The following is a 24,047-nucleotide window of genomic DNA, read 5'->3' as shown; positions in this document are numbered from 1 at the left end:
ATTTATGCTCCCCCAAAGACAAAGACAGATCTGCACACAGTAATCACTGCCAGAGCTTTCACAAATACCTGTGCAAGAAGCAGCTATCAGCACTCTATTCATAGTTTCTATGTATGATATGGCAAGTGCACCATCTAGTCACAGCATTGCTCACTGCCACAGCCATGGCCTGCTGAAGCACCTTGCAAACGTTCAAGCACACATTGTCCATGTCAAAAGTGTTCCTTTTTTTTTTTTTTTTTTTAAATATATATATACAATCAGTTGGATTCACTGGAACTTTACGGCAAATGTATTTCTGTAGAAAGAACATTAATATTGATTGGGCAGAATCTTGTGAGCAGCCTTAGCTGGAACTTTTCAGTGGAAACTCGCTCATATTTGCAAACTCAGCACTGCCCACAAGAGACAGAACATATGAAAGTGTTTATTATGTGAATACATCTGAAGACCTATTTAAGCTGATAGTTTAATGCTCCAACATTTGTACTACAGGCTTCAATAACATTTTGTCTCCTCTGCATCAAGTTCTTCCAAAGACTGGAGAGAAGAAAGAACAGCAAGGAATCGTTCTCAGCTACAATTTCTTTTTTGAAAGACTTGCACCATGGTCCTACGCAAAGGAACAACACTATTTTTGCCTAGTTATAGGCACCATCAGGATAGAAAGAGACAGCTCTTCAACTATTCAGGATAGTCTTTGCTGAATATCATTGAATAAAACTGCAAATGTATTTTCTTCCAACTTGCCCTTTTCATGAGCAAGGACCTCAGGCAGGCTGAATATCATGTTTGCTGAATATCATCAATCCCATTTGCTGAGTATCATCAGCCTCCTCACTTCTTGCCTCTCTTTAAACTGTGCAATGGATGGTAGGCACTCATCCATACCAGGATGTCCAATCCTCATCATCTTGTAGTGGTCACACATGCCCTGCCGCCTGTAAGCAATTGGGTAGAGTATGGCAAATCTAAACAGCACATCTCAGGGGGAGCAGAAGAAAAGAACAAAGCCTAAATTCCCTGCTTCTTCAAGCTATGCCACCTACTTAGATTTCCTCCCCTGCCTGAAGCTAGTTGCGCCTGCTAGAACGACAAGGACTTTGAGGACTTTCATTGTTTCCAGGTTAACTGGGTGGCCTTCATTCCTCTTCTGTCTTGGGATTCTGTGGACACCATCCCACTGTTTTACTTCACATCCTCAAAGCAAATGCTTGGACTCACCATTCCATTGTCTCTTTAAACTAGGCTATTTCTCCATTTTCTTCTCCTTTTTTGTGTGCCTCTGCTAAGTAGAACATGAAGCCCTTTGCTGAACTTGTAAGTGGATTATGGCTGCCTTGGTTTGGGCATGATCTTCCATTCTAAATGCTCTACCACCACTCTATTTGTTTGCTTTTATCCATGCCGTTGTAGTTGCTCTCAAAGACAGATGGATATGAGACACTAGTGTGCAGAGTGTTAAAGAAGCCCCTTTTTCTCCAAATTCATGCTTCTGGAAATTATGTCAATGGACATGATCAGCCTGGATCTACCTACTTGGGAACTGGAGGGAGCTACTGGAAAGCCATTTGCATGTCACAATTTTGTAACTTGGCCAACAGGGCTAACAGTCTCTAACCTTTTCTCTGGAGAGGAAAGTCTTGAGGCTGGGGGACAGCCTGAATTTTTTGCACCCTTTTTCACTCATCAGTAGTATTTTTTAAATGAAGATCATAACCGTAGGATAGAAAAATGAAAATCTCCAGCCAAGAGCAATGCAGAATTGGTGCAGTAATGAGCAAAATATCAAAAGGACTGATATTCAAAAGGGAAATGACACCCCAAGGTAACAGCAGCAGTTTCATTGAAACTATTGGACAATTCCAGCTTTCTGAAGGGGAGAACAGGACTGGGCCTGCGGGCAGCTGTGCAGAGCAAACCAGATAAAGCTGCAGCTTCTCCCTCTTAGCTCCCTCAACCTCACACGTGCTCTATAAAGCACAAAGATCTCCCCTGCTGAGCTAATCTCTTAGAATATAACAGCCCTGCAGTTGTCTAAAGAAAAACTGCCTCAGACAGGGCTCCACATCAGACTTGGTCCCTTTATGGCTCTTTCCCAACAGTAAGCCCACACGTGATCCTGATGCTTTCATCTCTGGCTTCCAGGCAGTCTTTGTTCTCTCTCAGCAAGGAGGCATCACTAACTCTTTCTTGGGCTCAAAACTACAGGGAGTACTCCAACACTCCCTGAAAACAGGCTGCCTTTCATATCTCCCAGCAATCCAGGCTCCCAGCCACCAGATCAGTCAGATCTCTTTAGTCCTCCAAGTCCCATTAGTTAGGAAGAAAAACAGGCACAGGTGAGAGTAGACGCTTGAATCCCTTCAAAGCTTACATTTGCCCGTGATAAAATACTGGACTCTTGTAATGCTTCCAGTAATTTAAACACTGGAAAGTAGAATGGAATAAATCCAAGTTTATTTAGCCTTTTGAAATATTAACTATTTCTTGCTGGAAGTGTTGTAGATGCACAGATCCCAGCAAGATGTTATGCGCCTGCATCTGCTCTGGAAATCTGAGTGAAGCTCTGTCCTTTGGTACAAAAAGATTTTTAAAACTTAAAGCACGTATTTTCCCTTTTCCAATTTGTACACCTTAGAAAGTCAATAAGGAGAGACAGGCAAATTAAAATCTCACCATACAGTATGAGAAGCATAAAATTGGATATTAGATTATTGACAAAGTTGCATACCCTTTTGGGTTAAAAAAAATAGTCGAGCAAAATGAGAGAATCTAGGAGATTATCAGTAAACCAAAATCTTTTCATTTAGCTGAATTTATATAAAATAATTTCTTGGTTATGCTTTCATTATTCCTAATTTCCTCTCTGTGTATTTTAATTTAAAATACTTTCATTAGTGTTATACTTTCATTAGTGTTCTTTCTAAATCACAGAATCCTAGAATGATTTGGATTGAAGGGGACCTTGAAGGTCATCTATTTCTACCCCTCATGTTGTGGTCAGGGACACAAATAGGTTGCTCAAAGCCCAAGCCAGCACTTGCCATTACTGCCCTTGGACACTTTAAAAGTGCACAGTGTCTGCATTTGGGCTACCAAAAGCCATGTGCAAGTTAGAAGGATGGCTGAATTCTACTTTCAGTTTAATTCCAAAGGAGAACAGAAATTCTCTTTGGGGAAACCCTGCTGTCCTTCTCTGCTGATGCAGATACGGTTTTGCTGCAGCTCACCGTGTCAGGAGCAGTGGTTACACACAGGCGAAGGACTACCGGCATGTTCTCGTTTTCTCTTTTTGCCATTTTCCCATCACCGATCACCGGGGACGGGTTTCAAACTTTCCGAAGCGAAATGCGAGCGGTTTGAGTCGATCCAAACCGTTCCGTGTTCACATGCTGCCATCAAGCGGACAGACGCAGCGGAAGGCTGCAACTGAGAGTAAGGGCATCGCTCTGGAAGAGGAAAGTGGATGCAGAGACGAAGAATAAAACAGCATTTTTGCTCCAAGCTTCATGTTATAAAAAATTTTTGGTCTCATAAAAACTTCTCACTAAGCCTGGCTTATTCTCTCTTCCATATTATATCACTTTCATATTTTAGCATTTTTGAAGTTGCTCAGACTTGACTTTGAGAGATCATAAAAATATAAGAAAGCTGTTCTTTGCCTGTAGAATTTGTCTCGATTGCTAGGGGCAAGGATCACATTCTTCATTGTGTACCCATGGACTTCTCTGAGACTCAGATATGAGCTTCAGCACAGCTTCCCCATCTCAGGGACCTATAGGGAGCTGAAATGCAAGAAAAATTATCATTTTCAGTTTTAGAGCTAATAACCAAAAATTAATTAATTCAATGGTTCTTCAAATCCCAGATCAACAGTTCAGTTTATATTTTAAACTGAAATATTCCCCTTTACATGAAGTCTTATTCCTTTTCTTGCAAAGTTTTAAAACAACCTTCATCATCATAATTTGAAAACTATCTTTATCTCCTTCAAGAAAACTTCCAGAAACTTCAAAATATTACCTGATATTAGAATGGGCAAAATCCCAGTACATTTTCTGGGTTTCTCTCATTTAATGGTCACAGAGCTGCAACAAAGCTGCCCTTTTTTGTGGACCTCAAGTGTTGACTCCAATATGGGCTGAGCAACTACAAAAGCCTTCTCTCAAGACACTTCTTTCACCTAAGCCAGGCATAACTGGATATTTGCCTAGGCTGTGTGACTTCCAGGAACACAGGATTTGTCCATGGCTCATTCACAAGAAATGCATAGTAAATGAGATGTGTTTTGGAAAATTCACAATGTATGTATAGTACATGTGCAATGATTTCATGTTCTCTGGATGCATACGCATGTAGTTCTGCCAGGAAGGTCCTGTATTTATAAAAACAAAAAGCGCTCCATATCTGTAGCAAATTGTTTTGCCCTTAAGGCTGTGATAGTAAATAAATTTGCCAAGGCAAACTTGAGAACTTGGAGAGGGAATGACATAGTTGTGAGAAGTATTGTACTCAGCCAGTGCTAACTGCCCCGTTGTTTTCAGGGATGGTTTGTACATATTCCTGTAGCCAGGTCCTTTACACTGCTTCACTCTCAAGAGCTGAAGGTCTGTTTTAAATAGGAATACTGTGGTCCACCTGGATCTAAATATTTCTTTGAAAACAGAACCTCATGCTATCAACCTGGAAGAGCAAACTATCTGGGCTGCTGTGGATATATCAGCAGATGGTTTAGCACTTACAGACGTGCTAATCCTCATTGATCCAAAGCAATGCATTCATTGTTGGTTTACAGACCAGTATCAAGAATGGCAGTAAAAAGAAAAACCATGTATGTATTCACCATTCAGATATCCTTCTCTAGAATTCAGTGATTGTTCCTTTATTCGTTCTGCTTTTGCACTAGACAGACCTCTCCTCCACTGTGGCTTTTTCCCCATCCCTGGAAAAAAAAACAAAAAACCAACATCTCCCCCTCAAAAAAATACAAAACGAAAACCCACCCAAACAAGCTCAAAACAAATAAGCCCAATGGAAAATCATTCATGAGCTGCCTCTAAAAAGCAGATATTTGTGGAACATCCATTTTTATGTTTTGTTTGTTTGTTTTTGTTTTTTTGTGTTATTTTTGTTTTTTGTTTGTGTTAACAGGTACAGAGGCTAAAATGGCTCAAAGGGAGGTGGCTCAAATAAAAAAAAATTACAATAATATATTTCCGCATGCCTTGGGGGCAAGAAGGAGGTAATGCCCTTAACACTGTCCTAACCCATCCCTCAGCCTAGTTGTCTTTATTTATTTTTTTGTTTACACTTACAAAAAGGCAGAGAGGTGAGTTTGAGTCTCTGAAGCATCATTGCATGATTAAAGGAGAACATTCAGAAATCAAAATGTGAGACATGGCAACATAGGTTGGTACCTAAGGCCATGAGTATCATAGATACCTTGTTCTCTCCCCATTGATACAAAATATGTCGAATTAACATAAAATTGAACTGGTATCAGTGTTCTGTCTTCTCTTTGCTCTTATCAGTGTTTATGCACAATGCTTCTTTTAAACTTCTTGCTTTGGAGACCTGTTTCAGGCTATTGATCCATGATCTTTTTTATCATCCCAGCTGTCTGTCACTTGTGTGGTGATAAGGCTTTGGAGCTATTCACTACACTAACAGCACAAATATGAGAAACAAACATACATGTTTAATTCTTCCCTGGAACAGAGAAGCTAAAGACAGATACTATTTTCTCCAGACTTTCATGTTTTAGGTAACATTTTTTTCCCTTTGGAGAAGGTATCAGGTCAATACACGAGCAACAATAGGAAGGATACTAAGAGTTGAAATCTATTCTTTTTCCATGCTGTGCAAATGACCTTTTCTTCAAAAACGCTCTTCTGTCTACATATGAAGAAATGCACTGTGATGGAGGAACGGCCCACTGAGTCACTATGGCCAAAAAAAAGGTGACAGTTTATAAATATAAATGATAACTTCCTAAGTTTTGTATGTTTAAAATAAAAAGGTTTGTTACTTAAAGCCTTGTTCTGTCCTGGAGCAGACCAAGCTGGAAAGGGATAAGGGAGCCTCTGCTCAAAGGTGGGGGGAAGGTGTACAGGCAGCTCAGGAATTTAACCACTGACTCCTAGAAGGTACCTAAAGTTGTAACTGGTTTTGAATCAAAGATGCAACATACCCAGTGGAGTTATGTATGTTTCTGGTTATCTCCAAATTGGCCCTAACATATTTCTAATAAGGTTAAAATGCACAGTACTGAATTTAATGTTTAAAATATTCTGGTTTAAAGAAGTGTGCCAACTCCTGAGACTCATGTTTCATGGCTTGAAACTCAACTCTGCTTACCCGGTTTTACATTCATCTGGGTTTCTAAATCTTCTTCAAACTTCACTATAGCTGGCTGAAAAGTTTGATAAATGTTTGTCTTTCCAACAAGAGCTTTGATAAAGAGCACCTTCTTCATTGAAAATTTTCACCCTGTAATCTGGAATTTAACACCTTCCGAAATACTACCTGAATATCATTCTTCCTTTTAGCACTACATTGTAATGCTATGATATGTGCAAATATTATCAACAGTACAGCAAACTTGCTATATATTTGTAGCAATTCAGAGAGATGCTAACAAAAAGAATTCCTACTCTAATGCCATGTATGTGCTTTAAGGCATTTTTTTTAATTGAGCAGCTGTTAATGGATTTGGGAATAGCATAGTTATGAGAGAGCTAAGAAGCTGCTAATCGTTCCTATCTAGGGTGGCTGGGGAAATAATTGTTACAAAACTGCAGTTAAAGACACCTTTAGGCACTTCAGTTGGAAGTGATTGGTTTTGTTGTTTTGGTGAGGTTTTTTTTCTTTTGTTTTTCTTACAGGGAGCAGTCGGTGTCAGGAAAAGAAGCTGGGAGACCCGGGAGGGTCGTGCCCCAGGGTGGGACAGAGCCATGGCCTCACCAACAGCACAGAAGCTGGTACCAGCTCCAGAGCTGGTGCTGGGCTCCATTGGCAGCTCCAGATCCAGCGAGGGATGAACCAGCTCCAGGGACCATCCATGGGCTCCAGAGACCATCCATAGGCTCCTGGGGCCATCCATGGGCTCCAGGGACCATCCATGGGCTCCAGAGGCCATCCATGGGCTCCTGGCAGGAACAAAACAGACAGGGTCACAAGCAGGGCTGGAGCACAGGTCCAAAGGGTCCTTTCACCAGATGGGCTAGCTAGAGTAGGTAGTCCAAGGACCAGCTGTAGGCAGAGGGGGAGCCCAGCATGGCTCCAGCACAGCTCAGACCAGAACCAGCAGTACTGGGCTGACCCAAAATGGTCCTGAGGGCAGGACGAGGGTGAGAGCCCCAGGCGAGGCTCCTCAGGGAGTTAAAGATTTCTTAGTGCTCTCAAGCCCCTGACAATTTTATGGCTTTCACGACCCTTTGTCTGTTTGCCACTGCTGCTTTTGATTCTTGCAAACCTTGTCCTCTCCTTGAAACGTGACAGAAAAAGCAGAAGTGAAGAATTAAAAGCAGCTGTCCTATTTCAGGTGACACGTGACATCTTTTCCTTTCTCCCCATGACACAGTCATGAAGGATACCTCTCTCAGCAGAGGTCTTTAAGAAGAATTTATAGAAAAGTCAGAATCTGATCCTTTAAATCTCTGCTAGGTCTCTAAAAAGAAAGACACTGAAAACCTTTCTAACATTTTAAAATAGATAAATAGAACAATTTATAGATGCAGCATTTCAAGCAAGAGACCTTTAACCTGAAATTAATATCTCAAAGACCTCTAAGATTCTATAGAATCTCTCTTAAAAGCATATAAAAATAGCAACACTGACTGAATAGGTGAGGTATAAGTGTGAATTTGCTCCTGCTGGTTGCAATCTCTAAAGCCTTTATCAGATATAGCAAATGAGTTCAGCATGGACACTTGTTGCAGACTTTGGGTAGAATAAGGTTTAGAAATGAGTAAATAAACCAGTATAGCCCTTAACTGCTGTTTATTAAAAAAAAAAAAAAAAAAGCATTACTCAGTAGTTTGCAAGTACTGTACTTGCCAAATGAACTATGCACAAGACGAGAAAGCTGCAATACAGTTCCAGTGATAAGTTATTTTTTATTTTACAAAAAGTAGCTGCCTTGAAGAGAAATCAAAATGACATTCCTTGCTTTTTAATCCTTTTTCTTTTTGCCTTTTATTTTGGGGAATGAAAAAATCCTTAGCAAGACAGATACATCACATTTCTTCATTATCACTCAGCACAAATTACAGCAAATATATCCACAAATACTGAGGCCAAACACAGGCAATAAATTTTACATATTGCTATGGAAAGTTGCAAGATGCAGCTTGGCTCTCAAGGACCTAGATGGCAGTGTAGTTCTTAGTGTAATTAGTCAATTTGATCTTCTCTGGGAAGATAATATTAACTGAGAGGTTTTCCCCATTGTTAGACTTCAGAAAAAAGTTCTTTTTCTTGCGCAGGAGGTGACTATATTTGGCATTAGCAAGCCACATTTCACATTTTGAAAAAAAAACAATCCCAGTTGTACCCAAGACAACAAGACACGTAAGCAAGCCCAGCACAACAAAACATATCACCTGGCTTCTACTCAGTAAGGGATCTGCATTTTGAATTGTTTCTTTCACTGTTATTTTCAGGATTTCTTGTTGTTGATGCACTGATCTATGGTGAGCTTTTGAGGGTGGCTTGTAATTCTGCACATGCTTTGTCTCCATGTTCATTCCAGAGAGACTTGTGTTTTTGATGGGATGTTTGCAGGTCACACCAACAAATTCTGGTTTACAGATGCACTCGAACCCTCCCTGGGGGTGCTCACTGCAAGTCCCTCCATTCTCACACGGGCCACTTGCACAGAGTGTGACACGACTGCTGCAGAGCTTTCCTGTGTAGCCATGAGGACAAGAACAGCTGAAACCCACACCAACATCTGTGCACGTTCCTCCATTCTCACACGGGTTGGATTCACAGTCGTCTCTATCTATTTCACAGAAGTTGCCAGCAAAACCAGAAGGGCACAGACAGGAAGCGTGGGGTGCAAAACCATTGTCATCAATGCACGTTCCTCCATTCTGGCAGGGAGAACTAGGACAGATAACAAACACATAAACAAAAACTGAAGTCCAAAGGAAAAAACTATTAGGAAATACTTTATATAATAAAATGAGCTGGTTTTCTTTAGAAGAGCCAATTCCAAATGCAAATCCACTAAAGTCAGTGAAGCTGAATAAAGAATGAGTTTGTTCAACAGCTTTGTCAATACAGATTATAATATCTTCTGCTGACCCTTCGGGCAGGATTAGTACACCAGTATATAAATTCAACCTGAAGAGCTGTGAAGGGATTTTAAATTATTTCAAACATTTATTCAAATTAAGCTTCTCACTGTTTTTATATGCTTGGAACTATTTAGCTGAGCAACTACTTAGACAAGACAGAACAAATACATGATCAGCATGGCTGCTTCCTTTCTACCTGATTATTCCTAAAATAATCGATATATTGTATTGGCAGAGCGTAACAGTGCCATAGCAACCAGGCATAAAGCTGCTTGTTTTTATTCTGCCTGTATTCCATAATGTAAAAAATTTAGAAGCAAACAGATACTTTCCTATAAACTGCTATTCAGTCAAAATTTTTGATAGAAACAATTATAATAAAAAATATCAATGAGAGAGCTTCAGCCTGGGCAAAGACAGCTGTAATGTGAGAGCAGGACCATAGGAAACCAAGTATTTCTGCAAACTTTTAGTACTTCCCAACTAGCAGCCTGATACTATGTTTTACGTGACATAAATTAACTGAGAGATCTTTTCTGTCATTACCATGCAACTGTGCCTTACTGAGTGTAATGCCAAAAGATGTCGCCACCCACTGACTGGCACAAATGTGTAAATTCAGGGGATCCATGCAAAGTGCACTTGGTCTTTTAGAAGTTCCTGCTAGCTGACAAGAGTCCCTGGGTCTCAGGTTTAGAAATAAACCTCAAAGCCCACTTTCATGGCAGTTCATCACATATCAACAAAACTTTTAAAACTCACTTTGTAAAAAAAAAAGAAAAATATTTGGCAAAGTTTAGGACAAGCCTCTTTGACAACAAAACTTTTCTGATTACTTATGTATGCCTGAAGACATATAGCAGAGTACCATCTGATAGCTGAAAAGTTCAAGCTGTTATTTAAGGCCCCCTACTTCCAGGGCAAAGTCCCAGGAGTAATGAACATCACAGCTTCAGATGCAGACATTTCACACATGCAGCAGTCAGTAGCAGCAGGCTGTTATGGAATTCCAAGGTGGCACACAGGGATTTAAAAGAGCTGTTGATGTCTGACTGAGATGACTGAAAGAGATTTAAGCTCCTGACCACAAATGGTCCCTGGGCATTGGTCAGAACAAGGCTGGGCTAGTCACCATCGCTCTGGGACTACCTTTGGTAGAGATTGCTCCAAGCACCTCTGGCTTCACTGGGGACTGAAACACTCGGCAGTCACCCATCAGGAGAGACTGAACATTGTGGCAGAGGAATCACCTGTCTGTTTTCTGCAGCTTCCACTGCTCTGTCCTCTAGTACTGTTCTGCACTTTAGATGTTGGCTGGGTAAAAAAGCACTAAAAAGAACATATTGGAAGTTTGGGAGCAGTATTAGGAAAGCAAAACTGGGCTCATTGTTAATGATAACTTGAGGTAAGGATTTTCAGCATATTAACCAGCCACTATGTCTTTTTGAGCAAAATATGGAAATTGGAGTTATACAGTCTTTCAGTGGTTATGGCTGTCTTGGAGAATCTAGCTCCTTCCTTTAGTTTTACGAGTCCCATGGAAAATTGGACAAGGTGGTTTGGATATGAAAATGTGTAGAAGTTTGAACCTTCATGGCGGGGTTGAATCTCAACACTTTCTAGGGAAATAGAAAGAAATTAACTTTTTTCCTAAAATATTCAGAAATGTAAAATATGGAAATAAAAAACAGTTAAGGGGAAAATGCAGAATTTTTAAAATTTATTTATTACTAATAGAGTTGCATTTATCTAATTTAAATATGTTTAAATAAATAAAGGCTTAATATTAATTTCCTTGAATAAATTCTGCTACTTTGCACTTTTGGCATTTAACACAGCAAGGTGTAGTAGTACATAAAGGGTTTCTTGTGGAAAGCATTCCATACCATTCTTCTTTGCTTCCCAGATAGTCTGGTTTCTTTGAGAAAGTACCACTCACTGCTTGGCTTCAAAGCAAAACCTCAAAACATCACACAGAGGTCACTAATGCAGATACACGTAAACAGACTAGAATCAACACTTTGATTTGTGAATTGTCCTGGTTCCATCTGTGAATATTAACTAAGAAGCCAGCAGTAATGCTCAGCAATGCCAACATTTCGAACATTACCACGGAGGTAGAGAGGAATTGAGAGGAAGAGAGATGCGAATGAAATGACACCATCTGATGAGGTCTCATGTGGGAAGCACTCCCTGGTGGACTGTGAATTATTAGCAGACATGGAGTGCTTATGCTGACAACAGCTGCCTTTGTGAACTAAATACAGATTTGCAGACCCTGCTGGTAATTTTCCTGAAAAGGACAGCTTCCTAGAGAGAAAGAATCATTGTTTCAAGTGTGCTGCTTTCTTGAGAAAAATTGTTCATGATTTCCAGGCTAATTCATCAGCAATCAGTCCAAAAACAGAGTGCCAACACAAAAATAAGTAGTTTCAGCAATTTAAAACGATACGGTGTTTAAAGAAGTACATGGAACTAATCTGTGTTATTTTGTTGATACTGTATTTTTGGAACTCACCAGTTTTTTTTGGATAGCTAGTATATATGTCCACATTTAGCAAAGAATTCTGAACAACCTAAGTGTAAATTTTAAATGCATGTCAGAAATCAATATTTACCCATTAATAATGCAGGGTCCTTTCTTGAGATGACAGTTTTTTCCTGTAAACCCCTGGGCACACAGACAAATATATCCTCCATCACCAGTCTCTATACACGTTGAATTATTGGTGCAGGGCTTTGCTGAACATGGGTGAATATCTGTTTAAAAAAACCCAAAAAACCCAACAGGGCTTGATTAATCTAAGAAAGAAAGAGTTAGTAAATGGTATACAATACTTTAAATAAAATATACCTTTAACAATACTTTATCCTGCATTTTATAAATTCTGATCTATTCCCCCCTTTGTTAAAATGGAGTTCAGGTTGTTCAACTATTGCAAGCAATTTCAGATTATTTCTCTCTTTCTAGCTCCTGCTTGCAAAATGTGTTTTAATTGCTCCATTCTATAAAGAAGTAGTATTAGAAATAAAATATTAGTATGGGACAAAGAACTTCTACATGTTCTAGCCATACTTTCACAATCTTGGCTTCTCCATGAGCAGAATTCTGATAAAGTCATCAGGAAATGGGAATTCTCCCTGCCCATGTCATTATATGCTTATGAACAAATGTTTCATATAAACAGAGGTCAGCAATTTAGAAAAAAATCTGTTAAAATTTCATCTTTTGGCTGAGCTACATTCAACCCTTACATAACTGTACCAGAACACAGAGCTGTATGACGTCTGGACACAAAGTCACACATCTCATTTGCTTTGCAATTGCCCTGCTGAGCCACCTCCCACTCAAATGATTATTGAATTTTCAAAATAATTAAAACTAAATAAACAAACAAGTGCATATTTTAGCAAGCTACTGCAGCAGCTGCAGAGAGTGCTGACTTGGAAGTATCTGATGCCTCACACACACGTGTATATATACACTTTCTAAGAAGATAAAAAGGGATTGAAGGGCATTTACATTTTACTTCCCACAGTATAACACAAAATTAAGATATATCATGAGGTACTGCAAAATTTTAACCACAGAAAACAACAGCCTTAGTTTTCAAATACAATCTTCCCTGGATAAAAGGATCTGTTTCCTAATGCATTAACCTGTTCTCGTTGCAAGACAACAACTCAGAGTGCACTTTGAGTGCAAACTCCAATGTTCACAAAGACCAAAACAACCTTGAATTATTTTTGGAGCAGTGCTGTTTGTCAACTATTTTCACAGACTACAAAGGCAGCTAATAAAGTGTGTACTTTGATGGAGGAGAAAATATGAACTTTAATGAAGGAGCATGGAAACTCTCTTAAATATATATATATATTACTGTCAATAATTTATGTCAGGTATTTAATTTTAAAACACATCTTAAGAGGGTGTTGTACCAGGTTCTTTTAAAACATAATACATAAATAGCCTCAATTAGCCCGTTTTCTCTATTTTATTTTACCTCTTGAAAGGACAACCACCATGTGGTAACTGAGATGAAAACACAAAAACAGGACATTACATTTATACATATGAGTGGCCTCATATGTATAAATGTATAAATTACCCATAATTAATAGTTTCATCAAACTAAGTTGTCATGCTGCAGTACATGAAGCAATCACTGTTTTTATGAGGAAGATATGCTTAGCAGTAGTTTGTCACAGGACAATTTTTAGCCCCTGTCTCATGCAGTCATTGCACAGGCATTAGAGATCCCACCTGTACTCTCTGATGGGCTTACCAACATGTGCCCTTGGCAAAGCAGTCCAGTGACAAGTAGGACAATTTACTCCCAGCTCATACTGTATGTTGGCTTTTTAGCCAAATTGAGGCCAGGATTCCAGCAGGAGGTCATGGACCTGCTAACTCGACTGTGTAGGCACAGCCAGGGGTGACAAGCTGACAGATCTGATTTACCAAGTCAGATCAAACACTCTGACTGGACTGTCATTTTTTCCTGGAAACAAATTGACTAAATTGATTTTCCCTTTGTTATGGTCAGTGCTTGATGTGGTGCCTGTGCTATATCAGCTGTATATCAGCTGCAGAGGGAAACTCTGTGCTCTGCAGCCTGGTTCCAGGGGCTCACACACCGGATTCCAAGGCTGTTTCCACAAGATGAGAAGATGCCAGGGCATCATGATTCAGTTGGACAGGCTCCATTGCAAATAGGTTAACCAGCAGCATCAACACCAAGACCAACTCACAGATATCTTTCTTCAAGTGCCTGCTCTGCCCATGTGACAGCAATAAAAGCCACAAATGCTACCATTGATTCTGCCCTACATGTTTACAGTGGATCAAGCCCAACCCCTAACCTGCATGTCTCTAAATTACTAGGAAGGTCATTCTTGACCTGAACTGAGAACCAGGCTGCATGTATCAAAAACAGCTACACAATCAGAGGCATTAGCAAACTAGCTGGTGATCCAAAACTACTCCAGAAAGAAACCTCCATGATCAAAGACAAGAAGATCATATACTAACTTTTCTACAAAACAGAAGAGGTCCAAAACATCACCAGTCCAAATTACCTTTTTCCTCCCATGCTTAGCAAATAAACTGCCAAGGCTATATCTCTATTTTAGAAATACTTCAGTTGCTTGTAGTGACCAATGCACTTCAGACCCTCCCACAGTTTTCCATTCTAGGTTTTTCCTTACTGTTTCCTAACTTGATCAAGTTTCACTTAATAATGAAACTACTGTAGCTACCTGTAATGACTTTATACAGGCAGGAAACTGGCACCAACTTTTGGCAGAGGATGATGGGATCAGGGGCTGAGCAATAACCATTTGAGGTTTCAGTGCTTTATTGGGTCAGGATAAGAATTTCTATCAACTTTCCAGTAGCAAGGAGTGGAGGAGGAGCACCCTTCTCTTGATCCCTTATGGTAAACAATGCATTTGGAGGAGGTAAAACCACTGAGATGAAAGACTATCAACATAACATTGCTGAAGATGAAAAAATAGTTATCCTTTTGGCTGAAAATTCTCAGCAGCTCTTCATGGGGATCCAAATTCAAATCGGCAAGGACGACTCTGAGATGACTCTGAGCATTGAAAGAAATAGTTTCTGCATTGAAGCAGAGGTTGGTATTACAGGACTATCTTAATGAGTATGTGTTAAATTAATGTTTTTTTGTAAAGATGTGGGTTCAATTTTCAATGCATTCTTTCTCATCTTAAGTAGCAATTGCAAGAGGGAAACATTGCATGGTTCAGAATTGCAAAGATATAATAATACTAAGAAATTCAGCTATGCAATTAAAGCTTTTAGAAGTAGTTGTGTAGATGCTACCTTTAAAAATGTGGAAACCTTTAAAAATGTGGGTTTTTTCACTGATAAGCAACAGAACTGAGCCTCCTAAGGTGGCAGAGGGGGGATTTTCTGTGTAGCTTTAGAAATCTCTGATTGTAGATCAGAGAAGGACTCATTCCTCCTCATTAACTGCAATGAGAATCGTGTCTGTCTCAGGTACAAACACATATGTGAGATGTGTCCAGAGCAACATCTGAGAGTTTAGAGTCACATCTGCACCACAGATGTCACCACTGCTACCACAGCTCCTGCAAACATACCAGGACTGACTTTAAGAAGCCTCTCTCTGCTCATGCACGCAGTCAGTGAGTACAGGCTGCAAACCTGATGAGTAAACGAGTACCTGAGAACCTTGCACTAAATTCCATGTCACTACAGGGATGTGACCTACCTAAAACCTTCTGATTCTTTTAGTCATCTTGAAAATCGTATGCAGTTCAAACTGTCATCAATCACCACTTTGGCTATGCATTGGAGATCTCAGGCATGCTCTATAAATTATAAGCCATATACCAACAAAAGCCTGAAAGGCATGAAGAGAAAATGAGGCTCTGGACACTTGTCCTGACACAGCTGCAGCTGTGTGGGCTGAACAGGCACATGCTCCTGGACGCTCATATGGTTTCCATCTCATCAGATCTCTCTGACTGAACATTTGCCTGTGTCAGCCAAAATAAACCATCTCAACAAAGGCCAATTCTTCAGCTTGCTCATGCTAAGCTGGCTGATTCTGACTGACAAATGGTGAGAGAGTGGACATGGGGCTGTTCTTACCCCTCAGACCTGAGGGGGAAGAGGTAGTCTGTTCAGGAAGACCTTTTCCTCAGTTATAGTAATGTCACTTCACTGAATCATCACTGGGTTAAGTAAAGAAAAAATAAGCATAATGTTTTTCTTTCAAGAAGTATTAAGAAAATATCATATACATATATATAATCAGCTATATAAATATTTAAAATTATTTAATATATACAAGACAACTTGTATTTTGACTAGAAGGGCTTACATGACAAGAAGGGATCACTTGTTTGTTGGCCTTGTCCCTGATAATGTTTAAAATAGAAAGAATTTACACTTTGCTCACACTATGCCCATTTACAAAAGACACTGCATTGCTTTTGCCTAAATTATTATTATTACAAGTTCGAGGTTTATATGCTGCTGCCCAGAATCTCCTCATTATCTGGAGCTAGCAATCAATACTTTAAAATTAGTTCTCCAGAAGGACTTTGCGTGTCTCCAACACCAGATGGGGCTGCTCGCCCTCACTTGCTCAAGGAGAGAAAAGGATGTGCAAACCTATGTCACAGAGGCTGCCAACCCAGCCCTCCTCACAGATGCACTGCCAGGGCTTGGCACAGCTGCCGTGCAAGCACCCAGGGAAAGGAACACACTGATTGCAAAGTGCACCCTGCCAGCCGGGTTGACACCTGAAAGAGATAAAAGACGAGACAGAAACATAGTATATTTTTAATAAGTATAATTAAAATGATGCCCCCCTTTTTGAGGCACAATAATAAACTTTTGCATACCAAATTGTACTGTTTGAACAAAAGCATGCCATCAGCGCTTCTGGGATACTAGAAGCAGTTAATGTGAAGAAAACAATTTCATTCAGCAGGGAAAAAAAAACCAAACAAAAATAATCCCGAACTATCAATGTAATTATTTAGTCCTGGAAAAAGCAAACTAAACAGGTATCTAAACATCCATGCTCTATGATTCCAGTTACTGCTGTACCCTAATAGAGTGCTGTTTCATTACAGTTCCATACTTCCAGAGACCAAACCACTTCAGTTTATATCTCCCTTACCACGAGTATGAATTATTGAAGCTGACCATTCCTGTGCTAATAGCTCAGATCTTTTTTACCTGCATTCACTAGGAAATTCACAGAATCCATTCTCTGGGTGGCAGCCAGCTTTACAGTTCACGCCTGGAAGTACAGATTTATAACATCAAACCAGAAAAATCAGCACAAAAACCCCCACATCATGTCCTATACACATCACTGATGTTTTAAAAGAACCCAGACTGCAAAAAATGTTCCTTTTCCTTTTTTTTCTTCCAACACAATTTTGTATTGTAAAATTTTAGATTTACCTAATCTGGAACACGTTATAGAATGTTCCTACAGGGCAAGTGAAATGACATACAGAATTAATCACAAAAGAATACAAAGTTACTTTAGCGCATTCAAAGTGTATGTAATATCCCTACACACCATTTTAAAGGGGAATGTCAGAGCAGATTCACGGATGTCGTTTCACGACATGCCACTCCAAATGCATTGTTTCAGAACTACTTGAAACGCAAAAGTACTTTCAGTCAGGAAAAAAAATCCATTTAAAACTACTTACAATAAAAGTGCTGAATTCATTTCAACCCTACATCGGATGAAACAATAATTTTCATTAAATCACGCATAAATAACGTGAGTTAAGGAGAAGAGACCTGAGTCACAGTTTCTGTTCTGTTTGTTTGCTTAAGCATTTGCACCAGGCAATGTCCCTCGCAGAGATCACCGCTAGCCACTGACACCGTAAGCCAAAGGCAGGAGAAGCGCGCTCCGTCCAGTGCCAGGGAAAACCCTCCCGACGGCACCAGCATCCCCGGCTGGAGCGAGGGCTGGGGATGCCTTTGGCACCCAGGCACTCCGGGAGGAATCCCGGCATCGCCGCTGCCCGGCGGCCCCGCAAACTCCCAAAACTTTCCCAAGTCGCCTCCCCTCCCGCCACGCTTCCCGCGGGCAGAGGATGCCGGTGCCCGGCTCCCTCCTGGCCGGCCTTACCTGGGGCTGCGGGCAGCACGAGGGGCAGCAGGCAGCAGCAGCCGAGGATGCACGGCAGCCCCATGGCCGGGCCGGGGCCGCTGCGCTGCCCGCGGGGCTCGGCGGACGCGGGGCCGGGAAGGCGGCACCCCCCGCCCGCAGCTCCGGCTGTCGGGGCGGGAGCAGGGAGGGACGGAGGGCGGGGAGGGCTCGGAGGGCTGCCCGCCTCCACCCGCGGGCGGGGAGCTGCCCACGGGGACGGGCACCTGCCCACGGGGCCGGGCAGCCCCGGACAGCGCCGCCGCTCCGAGCCGCGCTGCTCCCCGGGGACGCCCAGAGGAGCCGCGCACCTCCAGCAGCTCCGGCAGCTCCGGCACCTCCAGCAGCTCCGGCAGCTCCGGCACCTTCAGCAGCTCCAGCAGCTCCAACACCTCCAGCAGCTCCAACACCTCCAGCAGCTCCAGCAGCTCGGCTCCTGCCGCGGGCGAGGGGAGGAATCCTATAGGGGAGCGGGAAAAAGGAGGTCTAGGGCGAGGCGGAGTGTTAAGCACGCTCTGGTCTCCATAAAACTTAGTCTGGCTGTCCGCAAAGCGCTAATTTGGGGCTTGTCTTCAGAAATCTAAAGAATTCTCGGTCATTCCCATCAGAGCTCCAACACTTTCAGGAAAGACTCAGCGAAGGCAGGGAAAGTATAACACTGTTCTGTTTCTGAGGCTTGAGAACTCAAAAAAGACCCCACCAAAACGCCCCAAAGTGTACCTTTAGCAGTCACGGAACAAATCAAGTAAAAGCATTACTTTCACCACGAGACAGTTTAAATTCTGCATTTTATTCTGTGACTGTACATTTCTCTTTTATATCTCTTTATTCTTCCTTTGCGCTGTCCCTTAAGGAAATTGACTGGCTATTTCTTATTCTTTGTGTTCCTTCTAGTTCATAGTTTTCTTTTAAAGAAGTTCTGCTTGGTTTTTAGGATTCCTGAGGGACTTGTTTTTTTGCCTGCTGATGCAGTGCTTTCTTCCACCAACCTTATTTACTAATTTGCCTGCTTTTATGTGAAGCAACTAAAGATCCCAGTACAATGCTGAGAAAACTACAGTGGGCTAATTCAAGATTACCTGCGTGAAAATGCACATGGGAAAGCACTCATTAGCTTCAGATTGTCCATGTAGTTGTATTTCAAGGCAGTGATGTCACGTAGGTTGAAAAAGTTTGCTGCTCGCAGTGCTGCCTTTTAGTTCTAACCAAGAATGGAGGAAATGAAGGACAGAAAAAGGGAGAGTAGAAAATGAGGGTTGGGTTAAAAGAGAACACTCAGGGAGTGAAGTGTGAGAGGCAGACACTGCTTCTTCAAGGCTCTCCAGAAGCTTTGGTATGTGAGATAAGCTATGCCTATCTGGCTCCATAGGCACAGATTGCATCCAGGCCTTTTCTGCTTGTCTTGCTTTCCTTTTCCTGAAACATTACTTTACTGTTTTGAAAATATTACTTAGCCTCACAGCTTTTGCTGTAGCTCACCAGACCAAGCCTTGCTGGGGTATTGTCGATGGCATCCTAGAGAATGTGGAGTGCTAATGATGACTGTTTAATCCTTTACTGTGCCCTTCTATGACCTCTGATTCTGTACGGTAAATATTAGCAGCTCTTTGTCTGGTCACTTTGCTTTATTCTTAGTTATTCACACTCAGCTCATGATAGGCCCAAGGTTGCTTATTCTTCCCTTAGGTGGTAAGTTCTCTGCTTGCTGATGTAGAAGCCCTGCTACGTTAAGACCTCTTTTTTTGCATTTTTGGACCAAGAGATAACCCGGGTAGTTAAAAGGTATAAAATCCAAGCATTCTGTGATTTCTGTGATATTCCAGTATTACCATGACCAACTAGTAAAGGAAGGCTTTAATTTTTCTGCCTTCTATCCTTGAAATTTCTCCTTGTATTCTTATTTCTTCAGACCTTAAGAGTAAAGAATCTGTAGAATTCATAGGTTTTATTCGTACACTCATCACTGTCAAATTTTCTTCTCTAATTTGCATTGTAAATAGAGGCTCTGACATACGATGACACATTTCTTCTATTTTCTGAGATAACAACAGAATACCTTGTGTATTGTTCAAAACTGACATCTTACAAAAAATCATTAGGAAAATCTGGTTCTTACAATGCTATATACAATGTTTTAATGGCCATTGCAAACTCCAATTTTGTATTTTCCTTGGTTTTCAAGCTTTTTTTGTATCTCTATACACTGTTAAGCAAAAACTACCTACTTTTTAGAACAACTCTACTTCTTACTCTCCTATGTCTCAGAGATGCCTCTTTAGATTGCTGAAAATATGAAAAAAAATCTCAATTTCCCCATCCCTTCTACTTTCTTCAACTGTTATCTAGACAAAACTTGCTAATTTTATTTCTAAGACATCATGATCCTTTTCTTTTAGAGTCTATCTGTTGGAACAGAATCTGCCCAGATACTAATCCAAAAATAATTTCAAAATAGAAACTCAGCATTCTGTAAATCCAGGCTAATTCTTTTTTCTCCCCTCCTTCCACCTGAATAAACCAAGCTGAAAATCATTTTTACTTAGCTTGTTTACTGCCAAAAGCACTCTGATCCAAATCTCCGTAGTCTTCACAATTCTTCTTGAAAATTATGGTAACAATGTTCTGTGTTTCAGATCTTAGTTAATTCTACTTAGGATAACCTTAATTTTGTTACCTTTTGGGTCTTTCCATTAGAAATTGGAAAGGAAAGAATCTCATGTAATAGATGCCTATGTATGGAGATCATCCAAGGTGTAAAGATTGTACTTATCTCTTCCTCTAAAAATACTTGAGTGGTGAGTACAGATTGAGAAGCACTCGTTTAGTGATCTCCTAACTGTGATTATTGGGAAACAGACAGTTTCATGGAAATCTTTGGCGATTTCCTTTGGAACTTTGCTCCAAAGAAAATGGCACACAACTATCCTTCATCCTTAGACAGGAATAAGGAACATGTTCAAGAACTGAGATAATGGAAAGAGACTGAGAATTTAACTTGGCAAGAACTTCCTTTTGTATTGAACATAGAAACAGAGTTCATCTTTCTGGTCAGCAACATACAAGCAGAATCAACAAGAAATTGCTGAAGTTATGTCCTGGCTAGGAGTTCTTGTACTCCCAAGGTCCTGTTTTTCTACTACTTTAACACTTTCTGACTGGAGAGAAGTACAATCACATTTGTATTTCATTGTTGCAAGAATCTGAGGCTGGAGAATCTGGATCAGTGATGAGAAACACAAAGCAATTAATTGGTATTACAGCTTCTGAGGGTCCCTGAAAACTCTGGTAGCTGGAATCTGAGGCTGTCAGCAGTGTCACAAAGAAACCATAAACCAAATGAGGGAGTGACATAACTTTGATTAATTTGGACTACTCTAATACATATTGCAAAGAGAAAGGGGAAAATATCAATTAAGGGCAGTGCCACCCACCTGGCATTTTGTGAATTACTGTATCAGTAACTCTGTTTATCTGGAGATGTTTATCTTTCATCCCTTGAAGTTATCTCATCAGCCATGAATATACACAGGCATAAAGTTTTAGGCTCTGTTACCTGGTTTTACAAGTTTGTTCTCAATGATGAGTGCTGTCCATTAGAAGAAAGCTCATCAGAAGCAGCTGGAGCCCTAAGGAACTATTTTTCACTCTTTTTAAGGCTGTCCCATCCTTTGTTTGCTGGGAGCAGATGGGCTGAACCAGCCTACAAACTTGCTGGGTTTGAGCAGGACATCCTCCCTGTCCTTTCCCTCTAAGCCTTTCCATGTCCCAGATGCAGTGGCATTTGTCAGCTCATGAGCTGACTCAGTGCACTGTGCTGGGAGGTGACTGACGAGAAAAACATGAAATTATTTCTGCTGCCACCCTACCCTTTTCAAAAACGTTTCTGTGCTCGCAAAAGACAACAGGTGAATGCCTGCAGACGTCAGTGGGGATACAGGCTCCTCGTCCAGTTCTGGCTGAATCAGGGCGCATAAACCAGAAAGTTTTTCTCCACAGAATAGATTTCACTGCACACAGAAGTTGCAGCTATCACCAGTGAGCTAGAGATTGCCAAAAGATATTTTTTTTACCACGGTAAATTTTCCCCATTGGAATGGTAACCAAAATGTGTAGAGCTAAAATATACAGCAATAATTTACAGGAGTTAAAGCCAAACTCATTCCCTTGCCTAATACTGAAAATCCTAACAGCCTCCCTCTCTAACTATTGTCAAAGCAGTAGCTCAGGGCTATCTATCACCCAATTACTATAGCACAGAGAATTCTGCCAGCTGTTTTGGAAAGTAAATTGTATGAAATCTTGGCTGCTCTGAAGACAGAGGCAAAACTTCTGTCACTAGAGCAGCTTTCTACGGTCTGTAGCAGACTTGATCAAAAAATAAATGTGATTTTCCCCTTTCTCTGTGTTAGGAATGTCAGAGATTTTGCCATCCCCAGGATCATAGTCTAGCCCTGCTTTGATATTTTAAGGAAATAGACCTAAATGTACAAATTTGAAATATTCAGTAAGATTCTACATTCAAAGTCTTTACTCTGTCAGATGCATGAACTTAGCAATTAAAATACAGGGTCAAGAAAATACTACATAAAAAGCAAAGCAAGACAATAGCAAAAAACTTTATTTTTCTAGTAGTTCTTCCATCCTACTATTCACAGCACAAAAGATGAGAAACTGAAGGATGATAGGCACAAAATAAACTATATTAAAAAAACTATGATTCTGTCACTAATGCAAACAAAAATGAAATCTTATCCTAAGCTGTTATAAAAAAGAATACATGTGCATTTAAAGAAATCTAAGCAAAGGCATTTTTCAAAGATCTGGAAGAGTATCACTGTAATTTTATATTGTAGCAGTGGGGTACCTGTTCTTGAAGTATAGAATAACATAGAGAGTTATAGAATGTAGAATAACATGTTCATTAAATGACAGTGTGAGAATCATTACTTGATTTTTTAGTATAAAACCAGAAAAATTATAAAAGATAGATCCATCATGACGTATGAAACCAGAAAAGACAAAAATGCAAAAAGTTGTAGTAGACGGAAGTAATGGCCAGTACTGTATTTGGAAGAAAGATTAATTTAGCCTGGGTATATAGACTAACACTGAGGTTGATCACACAGTATGACAATTTGTCACCAGAGTAGAGGCAAAATAATTCATTAAGTGTCTTTAAGGGAATGTTAAGTACACTTATGAGGAGACTAATATAAAACCACCATTGCTTGAAGCAGGTGTTTGGATTAGGTTATCCAAGATGTCCCTTTGGAAACCGTCATTTCTGGCCCTGTGATATCTTTTGGTCAGTCAAACATTCCTTTGCAAACTGATGTTAAAAAAAGCCTGAATCCTAGGGATTTTTAAAAGGTATTTGACAGCTCGACTGATGTCAGTAGTAATTAAGAAGTTTTTCTCATAACACACCCAATATATCCAACATGCTGTACCAACTTGGAGATGCAGATATGTCCAATTTGTAAATCACATCACCTTGTTATGTTTTGTTTTCCTGCAGTGTGAAAGATTTTGTGCAGTGAATACAGGTGTGGATTCTTAATAGTCAGCCAGTAAACAGAACTATTTTTTGGGCTTTGTTAGTAGTATTGCATCTTGAAATATATTTTTAAATAGTTGCCTGAGGCTAGAAAAATAATTTTATTTCCTACATAAAACATAACTAGATCTGAGACTACATTTCTGGACAGGGGATGACTGTGTACAGAGGGGAGAAAGCAAGAGAGGGAAAAACAGTGTCTCTATTAAGGTACAATGTTCTTATGGTTTTCTAAATTGACAGAATAAATTATTCTGTCTTCTGGCTGGAAGGGATATTTATGAAGAAAAATGGACAATACACTGCTAGACCGACATATATCAAAATGAACAGCTTAGTTTTATCTTCATGGAGTTTGAAATTATAGAGAGCCATCAAGGACTGAATTTTTGAGAGAGGGAGAAATTCAACATTGAACCACTCTTCAGGTCTTTTGGAAAATTGTCCATATATGAATAATCCAAAAAGAGAAACTTTGTCATATATATGTGAGTGTGTGTAAAATCTATT

At 40.2% G+C, this 24,047-nt stretch overlaps 2 protein-coding genes across 2 annotated transcripts; both read right to left on the bottom strand.

Annotated features, from left to right (window-relative positions):
* Positions 1–341: 341 nt before the first annotated feature.
* LOC148223428 (uncharacterized) lies at positions 342–7,957 on the bottom strand. The gene is made up of 3 exons (XM_088166261.1): positions 6,886–7,957; positions 4,847–4,945; positions 342–3,788 (listed from the first exon to the last, which is right to left on the bottom strand). Exons 1-3 carry the CDS (start codon positions 7,139–7,141, stop codon positions 3,739–3,741), a joined length of 405 nt encoding a protein of 134 aa, XP_088022387.1. The 5' UTR covers positions 7,142–7,957; the 3' UTR covers positions 342–3,738.
* A 143-nt stretch (positions 7,958–8,100) lies between these two features.
* On the bottom strand, positions 8,101–18,632 carry DLK1 (delta like non-canonical Notch ligand 1). Its single transcript, XM_014872014.2, has 5 exons — positions 17,963–18,632; positions 17,044–17,107; positions 16,471–16,601; positions 11,924–12,065; positions 8,101–9,111 (listed from the first exon to the last, which is right to left on the bottom strand). Exons 1-5 carry the CDS (start codon positions 18,024–18,026, stop codon positions 8,370–8,372), a joined length of 1,143 nt encoding a protein of 380 aa, XP_014727500.1. The 5' UTR covers positions 18,027–18,632; the 3' UTR covers positions 8,101–8,369.
* Positions 18,633–24,047: the final 5,415 nt, after the last annotated feature.

The sequence above is a fragment of the Sturnus vulgaris genome, chromosome 6, assembly GCF_052056855.1.
Source record: "Sturnus vulgaris isolate bStuVul1 chromosome 6, bStuVul1.hap1, whole genome shotgun sequence".
NCBI lineage: Eukaryota > Metazoa > Chordata > Aves > Passeriformes > Sturnidae > Sturnus > Sturnus vulgaris.
Note: the sequence above shows the minus strand (reverse complement) of the source record. Positions and strands in the feature narration are given on the sequence as shown.

Excerpts from the sequence above, each read along its gene's own strand:
- LOC148223428 (XM_088166261.1), bottom strand. The coding sequence starts at position 7,141 with ATGGCCTCTGGAGCCCATGGATGGTCCCTGGAGCCCATGGATGGCCCC. Across the intron at positions 4,946-6,885 it reads CCTGACACCGACTGCTCCCT|GGATGGGGAAAAAGCCACAG; the intron begins GTAAGAAAAACA and ends TTTTTTTTCCAG. Across the intron at positions 3,789-4,846 it reads TAGAGAAGGATATCTGAATG|CTCCCTATAGGTCCCTGAGA; the intron begins GTGAATACATAC and ends CTTGCATTTCAG.
- DLK1 (XM_014872014.2), bottom strand. The coding sequence starts at position 18,026 with ATGGGGCTGCCGTGCATCCTCGGCTGCTGCTGCCTGCTGCCCCTCGTG. Across the intron at positions 16,602-17,043 it reads GAATTTCCTAGTGAATGCAG|GTGTCAACCCGGCTGGCAGG; the intron begins GTAAAAAAGATC and ends TATCTCTTTCAG. Across the intron at positions 12,066-16,470 it reads TGGCAGCCTCTGTGACATAG|ATATTCACCCATGTTCAGCA; the intron begins GTTTGCACATCC and ends TTTTTTAAACAG.